Source organism: Peromyscus californicus, unplaced genomic scaffold (genome assembly GCF_007827085.1).
Source record: "Peromyscus californicus insignis strain IS unplaced genomic scaffold, ASM782708v3 Scaffold_9__1_contigs__length_137607984, whole genome shotgun sequence".
Lineage (NCBI taxonomy): Eukaryota > Metazoa > Chordata > Mammalia > Rodentia > Cricetidae > Peromyscus > Peromyscus californicus.
Genome location: NW_026294617.1, coordinates 103,552,221 through 103,564,689, shown reverse-complemented (window position 1 = coordinate 103,564,689; position 12,469 = coordinate 103,552,221). Strand labels below are relative to the sequence as shown.

The 12,469-nt window shown below is 39.7% G+C and overlaps 1 protein-coding gene and 1 long non-coding RNA gene across 2 annotated transcripts in view; one reads left to right on the top strand and one right to left on the bottom strand.

Annotated features, from left to right (window-relative positions):
- LOC128106273 (uncharacterized) overlaps positions 1-12,469 on the top strand; it is a 146,335-nt gene that overhangs the window by 90,185 nt on the left and 43,681 nt on the right. The window lies entirely within an intron of this gene.
- The window catches only part of Arsj (arylsulfatase family member J), a 72,030-nt gene continuing 64,308 nt past the window's right edge, over positions 4,748-12,469 (bottom strand). Inside the window, exon 2 of the mRNA XM_052731664.1 lies at positions 4,748-7,289. Coding sequence (XP_052587624.1) covers positions 5,888-7,289 — 1,402 coding nt within the window. The 3' untranslated portion in view covers positions 4,748-5,887. The remainder of the gene's footprint in view (positions 7,290-12,469) is intronic.

Below are 12,469 nucleotides of genomic sequence, written 5' to 3'. Positions count from 1 at the left end.
TGATCCTGTTTATTCTGGTCCTCCAAAGATAATTATTTGCAACCCTTTGTTCTGTGGGCACAATAGACTCTGTCCTTCAAAGTGTCTCCAAGCCCATTGATTCACCTATACATCATTTGCCTTTGACCCCCAAACTGTCTGCATTCTGCCTTCTCCCTCCCCTGTAGAAAGGGAGATAGGGGACCCTGCATCATGTTGCTCTGGCATAACTTCACTTTATGAATATTTTTGTGGGCATAACTAATTAGTGTTTTTTCTCCTGTTAAATAGACCAGCAGTTCATCCCTGGACACCTTCTGAAGGCACAGACAAACCTCTTCTCTTGCCCTCACACTTGGTCTTTAGACTGTCACAGTTGTTTAGAATTTAGGTGTCAGTTGGTGGCACTCCTCAGTCGATTCTCACATCGAAAGGAACTTTAATTTTGAAAGTCTTAGTCCTAGAAGGAGCCATATGACCTAATCACATTGATGACTGGGTTTGGATTTTTATCCAAAGACAAATTTTACTTTTGATTTGTGAAATGCATGTTTTTCATTTAATTATCAGTTGGAAAAAAAAGAGAAAAAGGTAGTGAATGAATAGGCAGGACATTTCTAATGAGCCTTTGTTATTTTCTTACTACATTTTAACATGAGGATTTATTGTTCCCTGGAATTATATTTGCCAGTTGACAGACACTGTGACAGCGTTGTGGCAAGTCTGAGAGCAAAGAAACTTCTAATCAGAGAAGGACAGTCAGGACTTGGGTGAGTCTGGTCTAATCGGCTTAACTTTCGGAGAGAACATCTTGATTCTGTGCTTTAATTAACACCATATCCAGTCAATGAATCAACTTCCCTCAGATGCCCAGCCAGTAAGATGGGTAAGAGAGGCACATCATTTCCTGAAACAGAATTCTTAGTCTGTCAGTCTGGAGAGCTTTGTAACAAAATACCGAGATTTGAACCATAAACCATTTAACGTCCATTTTTCAATAGAGACACAAAAGTTTATCTGATAATTACATTTTTTTTTTCTGTTTTCCAAAGTGGTACAAAGAAATCATTCACAATGTTTCCTTTCTGGAGATTGCTTTTAAGGCAATGCACTCTGTAATACTCTAAGCTGTGTTAGAAAGGTAATGTTCTGTGTTATGAGGAAATAAAGATGATATAGATAAAGTTTGCTGTCGACTTTATTTGATTTTTTTTTATTTTTATTTTTATTTTTTGCTGAGCATTTGCTGTAACACTGTGTTCCAGTAACAAGTTTTCATAGTTCTAGAAACTTGTGTACTTTATGTCATTTCTTTTATTATGAGGAATGGTATTAAAGATAATTAATTCTAAGCTGGGTGTGGTGGCACACATCTATAATTCCAGCACTTGGAAGTAGAGGCAGAGTGGTCAGAAATTCAAGATCATTGTGGTGGAGGAGAATGGCCCCGTAGGCTCATACATTTGGATACTTGGTTCCTAGTTGATGGATTGTTTAGGAAGGATTAAGAGGCATGGCCTTCTTAGAAGAGAAATGTCACTGGGAGTGGCTCTGATGTTTAAAGAATCTCACTCCAGGCCCAGTTTCTCTCGCTCTGCCTCCAACTTGCAGATACGATGTAAGTGTCAGCTACTTCTCCAGCACCATGGGTGCCTGCCTGCTGCTGTGTTCACCACATAATGGTCATGGACTCAACTTCTGAAACTGTAAATGAGCCTCCAGTTAAATGCTTTCTTTTATAAGTTGTTTTGATCATGGTGTTTCTTCACAGAATTGTATCAGAGACAGTCATCCTCATATACATAGTTTAGTGCATTTGTAGCCAGTCTGGGCTACATGAGACCTTGTTGAAAAACAAAAAGGAAATATGGGCTTAGTGGTAGTATATTGTAAATGGACGTTATCCCATCCCGACAGCCCGATCCCAAATAAATACACAGAAGTCTGTATTAATTATGAAATGCTCGGTCAATGGTTCAGGCTTATTGTTAACTGCTCTTGCTTCTAAATTAACTAACTTTTATTAATCTATGTATTGCCACGTGGCCCATGACTTTACTGGTCTTCTGGCATCTTGCTTCTTTGGTGTCTCTCTTGTGTCTCTCTCAACTCCTTCCTTCTTCATCCTAGTCCTCAGTTTGATTGTCCTGACTAACTTTATCCTGTCTTGTTATAGGCCAATCAGCTTTATTATTAACCAGTGAGAGTAATACATATTCACAGAGTACAGAAGGATTATTCCACAGCCAGTATACTCTTTCAATCCCAGCACTTGGGATGCAGAGGCAGGAAGATCTCTGTGAACCAGGCTGGTCTATGTAGTGAGTTCCAGGACAGCCAGCACTACATAGAAAGACATGACAGTCTCAAGAAAATAGTATAAGCAAATGTAGCTGGATAGAAGGATATATGATTTTATTTATTCATTCAAATCTGTACAGGAAGCACTATGCTTGGGATGTGCTTTTATATAGTGGTAATATAGATATAGATGAACAGACATTAATCACTTTTCTTCAGAATTTTACACTCCACGGTGAGGAAACAGGCAATACAAAACACACCAGCAAGTGTAAAATAGTACAACAACCAGTATGAAATGGCGTTGAGAAAGACCAAGAAGAAAAATGGGTCGTGTTGGTGGGAGGGAATAGTGTTCTTACGAGGCTGTTGTGTTTGTGCTTTCTGGAGGATCGATGCAGCATGGGAACAGGGATCCTGCCTGCTGCTGCTTGTCACCCTACCCTTCATATGTCATCACTATGGCATTTAACAAATGCTGAGCCAATGGGTGAGTCAACATGGTGTTGGGTGAATTCCTCCTTTAGCCTGTACACTCTTTCTTTACAACAGAGTCTTTGTTTGGCACCTAACAAACTTGTTCTTATGTTTATTATTGAGTACTGGTCTCACTCTTCCGGAGTGTGATGTTCACAAGAGTAAAACACAGTAAAGAGCTGTGAAATGAGTGAGTGGTACGATATGTTTTCCCCTTAAGAAACAAAATAGCTACTAGCTGATCACGGGTGGAGTTTGTTTGCTGGGCTAGGCAACTACTTCCTGTCAACAATAGATATTCTGACTCCTGCCACTGTAAATTCACAATTGTGCTTATGAGTAGTAAATGAAATGCTTTCAGAGTCAACCCTGAAGACAAATTCCTTGGCAAATCAACATTTAAAATATATTAACTGTATAATTATTCAAGTTTCAGCGGCACAGCTTTCCTTTTAAGATTTTCAATGGGGGCTTGATCGAGGGTATTAAAATATTCATCAATTTTTAGAAAAGTGAGAAAAAGGCATAGAAATACAGATCAAGTGAGTTTTTGCAGCAGACTAGATGGATGAGCACTAGAGGACTCCACAGCCTGTAGGGTACTTTGTACAAATGTGTTTTGTCACTGGTTTTTATTTAAAATGGGATCAAGGATGCAGGAGGGAGAAAAAGAGATTCTGTGGGTGGGGATGGGGATAAGAGAAAGGGATGGGGAGGATGGTCAGAATACACTGTTTACATGTATCAAACTGCCAAATAATAAATAAAAATATTTTCAAAATAGCAATGGATAATTTTAAAGCCATTTCTTGGCAGAAAATCTTTGGGTTGCATGTAGTATTAAGAATTTGCAGTTATTTATAGAGAACCAGTTATCCCAACACAATACATAACATTTACTGGACTCCAGTGTGAGCTAATATTCACAATCTTAATTTATCTCCTTGGTCCCTTTTTCTCCCTTTGCCTTACTGAGACCATAAAGAAGATCTCATGGCAAGATTGTTTTTTGGTTGTTTTGTTTTAGAGACAAGGTTTCTCTGTGTAACAGTGTTGGATGTTCTGGAACTCACTTTGTAGACCATTGCTGGAATTAAAGGTGTGAGCCATCATGCCCAGCCAGGATTCTACGCTTATAGTAGCAATTTTATAGTCTGTCAGAATCCTAGTCCAGTGTAATAAATTATAGAGAAGAATTTTATGATAAAATAAATAGGAAAAGGCTGTGTAGAAGTTTCCATCTTTTTTCGTTATAATAACAAGTAGTCTTTGAAAAAGTCTGCATTGAAATGATACCTTTAGGTGAGTTTCCCCACCCCTTCCTTCCAGGATGTATGTAAACCTGTCTGGCCTGAAAATGGCTATACAGACCAGGTAGGTTTTGAACTCATGGAGATTCACCTGCTTCTGCCTCTGCCTCTCAAGTACTGGGATTAAAGGTGTGCACCAATATGCCTCGACCAACCAAGCATCTCTTAAACCTATTTTTCTTCTAAACTTTAACAAAACCTTATGTTATTTATTAAGTTACAACACCATTTTATATTCCACAAAGAAAGGCCTGTACTGACAATGTTGCCTTAAGACAAAGATTCAGAAAATGCTATGTAGCAAAATACAACTATATTCTTTTTGTTGTTGTTGTTTTGAGACAAGGTTTCTCTGTGTAGCTTTGAAGCCTGTCCTAGAACTCACTCTGTAGACCAGGCTGGCCTTGAACAAATGCAACTATACTCTTTAGAAACAAAATAGTAAAATTAAGCTTTGGTTTTTTTTTTTTTTTTTTTTTTTTACTCATTTTGCCTATTTGAGGCTGTGTTTTCAGAACTAGCTAGCGGATGCCTTCTGTACTTTGTGTAAGAGGAGAGCCATTATAAATATTACTTATCAATAACAGAACATTGTTTTCAATGCAGTAGCCACATGAGAAAAAAAATCTCTTCAGCTGCAAAATCTTATTTATTTCCATGTTAGCACACCATCCCTTCAAATGACTACTTGCAAAGACTTTTGCCTGTTGCCAGGCATTCTGATTTACACCTGTAATTACAAATTCAAGGCCAGCCTGGACAGCTAAAAACACTAAAAAGACTTGTACTTGTCAAAATGAATAATAAGATTGTATCTGGATGAGTAATAATAAAATTGGAAAAGCCACACTAATGCCATAAAATAAATCACTTTAATAATTAATATACATAAATAGTTCATGGTGAAAACAATAAAGTAAAATAAACTCTGTACAACAGCAAATTTACAAAATTTTAAAAATATATTCATTGTCTTACATTCAAATAATGGTGAAAAAAAATAATGGCTGCACTTTTTTCCCAAGTGACTTTCCTTTCATATTTTATGAACATACATAATATTACAGTAATTGATGACATTACAGTGCTTAGTCATTTTAAAGAACTGAAATTAAATTCTTACTTAGAAACTAAAAATAAAATAATAAAAATCATTTGCACAACTTTTTTGAAAAATAAATTAGTCACTTTATATTGAAATTATTGCTCTATTAAAGTGTTTGGGACGTAGTTACATTCATTTCTGGCAATGCTCAGACATTATCTACTATTCCTTTAAGCAAGAGGAGATGAGGTGTAAGCTGTTCACCTAAGAGAAGCAGCTTTTTCTCAGAGAAGAGACAAAGACAAGACGAAAAAGAATTAGTTTAAAAGCCCAAGTTGCATATGACACAGATAAAAAATTTTCATTTAGAAATATCGCTTTTAGGCCTTTGAGGTAACACAATCTTTGTATCAAAAGTCATGTTTGAACATGTTACCCTGTGATTTCCATCAGGTTAGTACTGGCTTCCACTACAGGTCACAGTCCCTATGGCAATCCAAAGCGTTCTGTTTTGTCAGCCGACTCATCATTGACAGGCTAGAGAGAAATAAATACCCACATCCTCCTCCTCCCTGTGTGACCTGCAGAAGCATCGCCTTTGGCACGCTGGAGGGTAGTTTTTTGTCCACGTGGCAGCCAGGTGCCAGGAGCCTTCGGCAGAGAGCAAAGCGAAAACAAGCCCGAGGCGGCCGGTAGTGGTATTTTCTGAGGCAATTTCTCTGAATTACCTAGAAACCCGGCGACGGAAGCTTAACCAAGTCAGAAAGCCTTGGCTTTAGCCAGCCGTCACACTTGGGTGGCATTTTGCTGAAGAGTGAGCTGTCAGCTGTTTTCTCCTCCTAGTCTTACTTTTCTTTTGCTTTTTCCCAGCCTTAGTCTTGTTTGCCTTCTTTTTCTTGTTTTCCTCTTTATACCACGGGCCCCAGACTCCTCCATTGAGACGCGGGTTGCTTCTGGGATCCTTTGGGGGGTACCTGACGGGTACTGCCGTCTTGTTGAACTGCGACAGTCTCCGCAGCAGCTTCTTCACGATGCCAGGATACCGGCTGGATAGGTCCACCCTCTCGTATGGATCAGCCGTGATGTTGAAAAGCCAGATGCTTTTGCCAGTTGACAAGGTAATCCTCTCATTGTGCCATCGGTTTGGGCCCAGATTGCTGAAAGCCTGAGGGGGAACCCAGTCACTGTAGCCAGGGTTCCCCGTGAGCAGCTTCCAGTGCTGCACCCGGATGGCTGACTGGATTGCTGTGTTCCAGATCCCGTAGCCTGCTGCCCAGGAGCCATTTTTCGCCTTGGTGTAAATGGGGTCAATGTTGTGCAAAATATCCACTCGGGGTGAACGAAGACCTTCGCTTATGGTCTCCCAGATATCGTATCCATCTAGCTGAATGTCTTCATCAATCTGCCCTTCAGCCAGTGAAATCAGGGTCGGGTACCAATCTGTGATGTGCACAAGTTCCTTACACACCGTTCCTTTGTTTTTCAGAAGTGGGCTGTGCACAAAACCAACCGCCCGGATGCCTCCTTCCCAATATGTTCCTTTGCTGCCTCTGAGAGGCCAATTACTTCCTCCTGCTGTGGGCTGTCCACCATTATCTGAGGAGTATATGATAATACTATTGTTATAGAAACCATACCTCTTTAGAGCCAGGGTCACGTTGTGGATCGCTTCATCCAAGCAGGAGAGCATGGCTGCATATCTCCTCCTGTTTATGTTGATAATGGATCGGTAGTGTTCAAAATACCTGCCAGGGGCTTGCAGTGGGGAGTGGACAGCTTGGTAAGCAACATATAAGAATATAGGTTTCATGGGGTCATGGGAAGCTAAGATTTGTTGCACTCTCTGAGTATACATCTGTGTTGAATATATACCATTGTCATAGTCCCAAGCAGCATTATCATTTTCATATAAGTCATAGCCACACATGCCAGGACTGTCACATTTGTAGTGTGTATAATAATCTCCACTTCCCAAAAGTGAGCCAAAGAAGGTATCAAATCCTCTCTTGGTGGGCATGCATTCTTTCCTGTAAAATCCCAAGTGCCATTTCCCAACCATATGAGTTGAATAGCCAACCTCCTTCAGCTTCTGAGGTAGGGTTGCATTGTCTAGAGGTAGACAGTTGGGTTGGGTAGGTCTGATGATAGAATGCTGGAGTCCGGTGTGGATCTGATACCTTTGAGGAAAGAGTAAACATTGGGTCAAGGCAGGATAAAAGGGACATTCTCCATACAGACGATTCTAAAGTCAAATAAAGTTTCTATGAAGGTCAACTCAACCTCAAAATAGATAAGATCATTTCAGCAGCTCTACTCTCACTTCAAAATTTTAATTTGGCTTCATATTTAACAGTTGAAGTGCATATTCAGTACTTTGGAAACTAAGATTTTCACCCCTTATCTCAGTCTTTGTAAAGTCCTTACAACAGAATCAATGACAATAAAATTTAGTCTTTTAATTACATGTCAGAGTGCTACAAGATAGAGAGGGAGGCACAGAATATTATATCTCCCAGTAGCTTTGGAGAGTGTATGTTTCAAACTAACTCTTACGTTCTAGAACCCAGGAAGAATCATGCAAAAGTCTCCCGGCAGCCTGTTTTTCACACTTCAGCCTGACCTGTTTGATCTCTGACAAAGGAAGTGGTTTTGGCTGCAGAACAAATCTCAGTGTTTGCAGCTAGAGCTGGAGACAGTTCTTCCAGTTCCCCAGGAAGAAAGTGCTCTTCTGTTTGCCAATGTCTCTCTGTCCCCATCAATAAATTGCATAGAGTGAAATCTAACAGAGCAAGGGAAACTTTCTGTTTATATTAAAATGATAAGGAGCTAGTTTCCAGCATTTTCCCAAGAGATTTCCCCTGAGAATTGGGTACTATCATATTAAACGTGAGGTCCCTGTGAATCCACTTATACCTGTTAATTCATGATACTTTAAAAAGGAATCGACTGAAGTTCTTGCATATGCTCAAAATAACTTTCAAAATAGAACGAAAACACACAGGCTATAAAAATATATTTAGGGTAAATGTGAAGGTATTCTTGGAATCAAATCAATTGCAAAGAGGAAAACTAAGATGGAACACCCAACCTGGACCTGGGGAGATGGCTCAGTAGGTAAAATAATGACCTGGGTTTAGAGCCTCAGAAGCCACATAGGAAAAGCTGAGCATGGTGGCTTGTGTCTGTAACCCCAGCACTGGTGGGGACAGGCAGATCTCTAGAGCTAGCTGGCCAGAAGTCTAGCTCAATCACTGAGCTCCACAAATATATACACATATAGAACTCACAGAACACACACACACACACACACACACACACACACACACACACACACACAGCCTCCCAAACTGAAAACTTCTGTCCATAGTAATGTTTTCTATAAGGGCCACATGTCATTTGTACTTTGGGTGAATAATCCAATCTGTATTCAAATGCTTAGCAGGCAATGCAACCCAAGTGTGAATTCTTGAGTGTTAATTGTACACGAATGCTGATGAGTTAGCTGTGGTGACCACTTCTCGCTCTGCAAAACTACCTTTGCAAACTCTCTTTCCTCCAGCCATCACTAGCAGTTAGCATTTCACAGCAATCACAGTCACAGGAACTTAAAATAGATGCATTCATAAAGACATTTCACAAGTGTTGCTAAACACCCAATCCAGAAGGTGCCATTCACCACTGTTCTTGATAATTTTGGTCTAGTTTAGGATCCCTAACAATCATTCATCAGATCACTAACTTTATACACGAACAATTGAGAAGTTACTGCCAATATAAACTTGAAAAAAATTGAAGGGGGAGAAGTCTGTATTTGTAAAACTTTTAGCTACAATTCATGGGGATACATTATTAATTAAATAATTATCATGTATAGACCTTGTCCTTGACCTGAATGCCTATTTAATTCCTCAAAAGGCTAAAAAATTTAAGCCTTTGTAATTAAATTGGTTACTTCTCACCTAGTGGTAGAGGCAAAAGGAAATGATGCTTTGAAAATATAAGAAATATTCTGGGTGGGGAGAGGGGAGGGAAGGGTAAAGAGAGGAGGGGAGAGGAGAAGGGAAGAGACAAAACCGCTTTCAGAAGATGGTGTGGTGTTGGCAGACAAATGGGAGTCCAGACTCACTAGTGAACTAAGAGATTTCTGCCTCTCCAGAAAGCAGAATGGTTTCCACGTTGGGAAATTTAGAGCCAATAACACAAAGCTTGCCCAACAGCTCATAGCTAGTGAGAGATTTTTCAGGTTAATTTCTCCGTTGGTTGTTCTGAGCCTCAGACTGATGCAGTTTGGAGCAGGATGTGGGGCACTGACAGGTGCTGGACTCTGACACACCTGAGTTTGGATTTCCAGTTATCTGTGAGATTGGGGGCAGACTTTAACTCTCTGATCTTCAGTTTTCTCATCACAAAGATTGAGTGATGATATATGTTGGGGTGTTGTAGGCCCTAGAAAGGAGCGTGGAATCTAGGGTGTGGAGAGGAGTTAGTAAATGGTAGCTGTCACTGTGACTACCCAAACGTGTAGAGTGGTGTGTTAGGACATATTTGTATAAAGTTTTATAGTTTGTAGATTCTCCTTCATATGGACAGTTGAACTTAATCCTCCATACTGCAGTGATGACAAGCCATATTCTGTGTCTTCAATTCATGGCTGGGAAAGCAGAGACACAGAGAGTTGTGTTATTTTTATGAACCACCTTAACTGCCCACCAGGCTGTGATGCTGATTTCGGAGTAGCATGACTAAGTCTGTTACTCATTCAGTTTTTAAATGTTTAGTTACTACGAGTACTTTCTGACAACATCCAGGAGCAGTCAAAAGTGAAAGATTTGCAAACTAGATACTGAGGCTTATATCTACCACAAAAATATTTGAGAATTTTTTGAAGCAGATGAAATAATGAGCATTTTTTGGCAGAACTCATTTGGGAAAATGCAAGAAGAAAGTCCTGCCTTTGCTAGCATCCCCTACTTTCATCTCTACCCACACATGTGTCTTCTTCCCTTCCTAAAGCTTTGCTATTTTCTAGGATGTCATAATCAGGATACTGCTAACAGTGGAGGCAACTTAAAGGTACAAATTCTCCTCCCCTGTGATCAAGTGGAGACAGAAGCAATGCCTGCCAACTATATGGAAGCAAGCTGCTGCTTCCCTTTGTTCCTTGTCTGATCAAAAATGTGGGTAGATTGTTTTAATTCAGGCAAGGAAGGGATGAAATCTGAGGTGAGCTTGCCTGAGTATTTGGGGGTGAGCCTGGCTTTCTCTTGACAGCAGCAACTATCCTGAAGACAAGCTGGATATTTTAAAATATACCACCAAATTCTGAGTGAATGAAAAGTAGTTTCTTTCTTCCTTTGATCTCAACTCATTGTGTGATGAGTCTAAAAGATACCCTGTTCACTAAGTGATCAAAGTTAATGTGATTAGTAATGTGACAAACTGGAACTGTGTGGGATGATACTGAACTGGAGGAAGCTCTGGGAAGAAAAAAAGCATAGTCTCTAAGTCATTACAACCAAAGATATGGGACATGAACTTAATACAAGATCATGTAGTTCAGCTGGGCGGTGGTGGCGCACACCTTTAATCCCAGCCCTCGGGAGGCAGAGGCAGGCGGATCTCTGTGAGTTCGAGGCCAGCCTGGGCTACCAAGCGAGTTCCAGGAAAGGTGCAAAGCTACACAGAGAAACCCTGTCTTGAAAAACTAAAAAAAAAAAAAAAAGATCATGTAGTTCAAAGAAGGATCCCAAAGGAGTGCTTCTGGTTTGAAAGGAAATTAAGGGACGATGATAATCAGATGAAATATGTGATCCTGAAATACAGTGGATACAATCGGGGAGCTGGAAGAGCTAAAACGAGTCTCAGGAGTAATTGAGAAGAATTGTGTTGATTTCTGAATTCAATGGATGTTTGTGTCTAATAACGAAGAAAAATCCTCATTTGCAGAAAAGACAGAGTATGACAAAGGGGAGGTTGGGTTGTAGGATATACATAGTAAAGTATGAGGGATAGTGAATCCCCTGCTGGCAAGTAACTTTTTATTTTATTTTATTTTATTTTACAATACAATTCAGTTCTACATATCAGCCACGGATTCCCTTGTTCTCCCCCCTCCCGCCCCCCTCACCTTTCCCCCAGGACATCCCCTATTCCCACCTCTTACAGGGCAAAGCCTCCCCCGAGGACTGAGATCAACCTGGTAGACTCAGTCCAGGCAGGTCCAGTCCCCTCCTCCCAGGCTGAGCCAAGCGACTCTGCATAAGCCCCAGGTTTCAAACAGCCAACTCATGCAATGAGCACAGGACCCGGTCCCACTGCCTGGGTGCCTCCTAAACAGATTAAGCTAATAATCAACTGTCTCACCCATTCAGAGGGCCTGATCCAGTTGAGGGCCCCTCAGCCATTGGTTCATAATTCATGTGTTTCCATTGGTTTGGCTATTTGTCCCTGTGCTTTATCCAACCTTGGTCTCAACAATTCTCGCTCATATAAACCCTCCTCTTGACCTACTCTGGTGATGGGATGACCAAACACCCTAATTGTCGTGCTAGAAACCCCATCCAACGACTGAGGGATCTGGATGCAGAGATCCACTGCTAGGCCCCGGGTGGAGCTCCGGAGTCTAATTAGTGAGAAAGAGGAGGTTTTATATGAGCAAGTAACTTTTAAAATGGTTCAAGAAAAAACATTTCTGGCTATCCCTGCAATTTTTCTACAAATATGAGATGGATTAAAGTATAATAAAATTATGCAAAAATAATTATGATAAATGAAAAATATTTCTGTTAAAATTTCAATTAGTTTAATGACTATAAATGAATCCAAGGAATTTGATCCCTTTACCTATAAATTCAATAAAAAAAGAAAAAATGTAATAATGAAAAAGAAAAATAAGATTTAAAATGCTAATAAGAAAATACATTACATTAAGGCAGCATGTAAATTCTGAGAAATAATATTCCACCCTGTGGAATTTATGTTAATCAGAAAATAAAGAGAAATCTGTTCACTATTGAAGCATGTGCCTCAATTTTATAAATGCATATTCATATATTATTATAAAACAAAACCTAAATAAAAGTTTACGATGAGAAAAAAACTGAGAAATTGAAGGAGACACCATAAGATGGGAAGATCTCCCATGCTCATGAATCAGTAGGATTAATATTATGAAGTGGCTATCCTATCAGAAGCAACCTACAGATCCAATGAATTCTCCATCAAAAATCCAACATATTTCTTCACAGAAATTAAAAAAAAGATTCAACTTCATATGGAAATACAAAAACACAGAATAGCTTAAACATCGTGAATAGTAAAATAACACTGGAAATCTCACCATCCTAGATTTCAACTT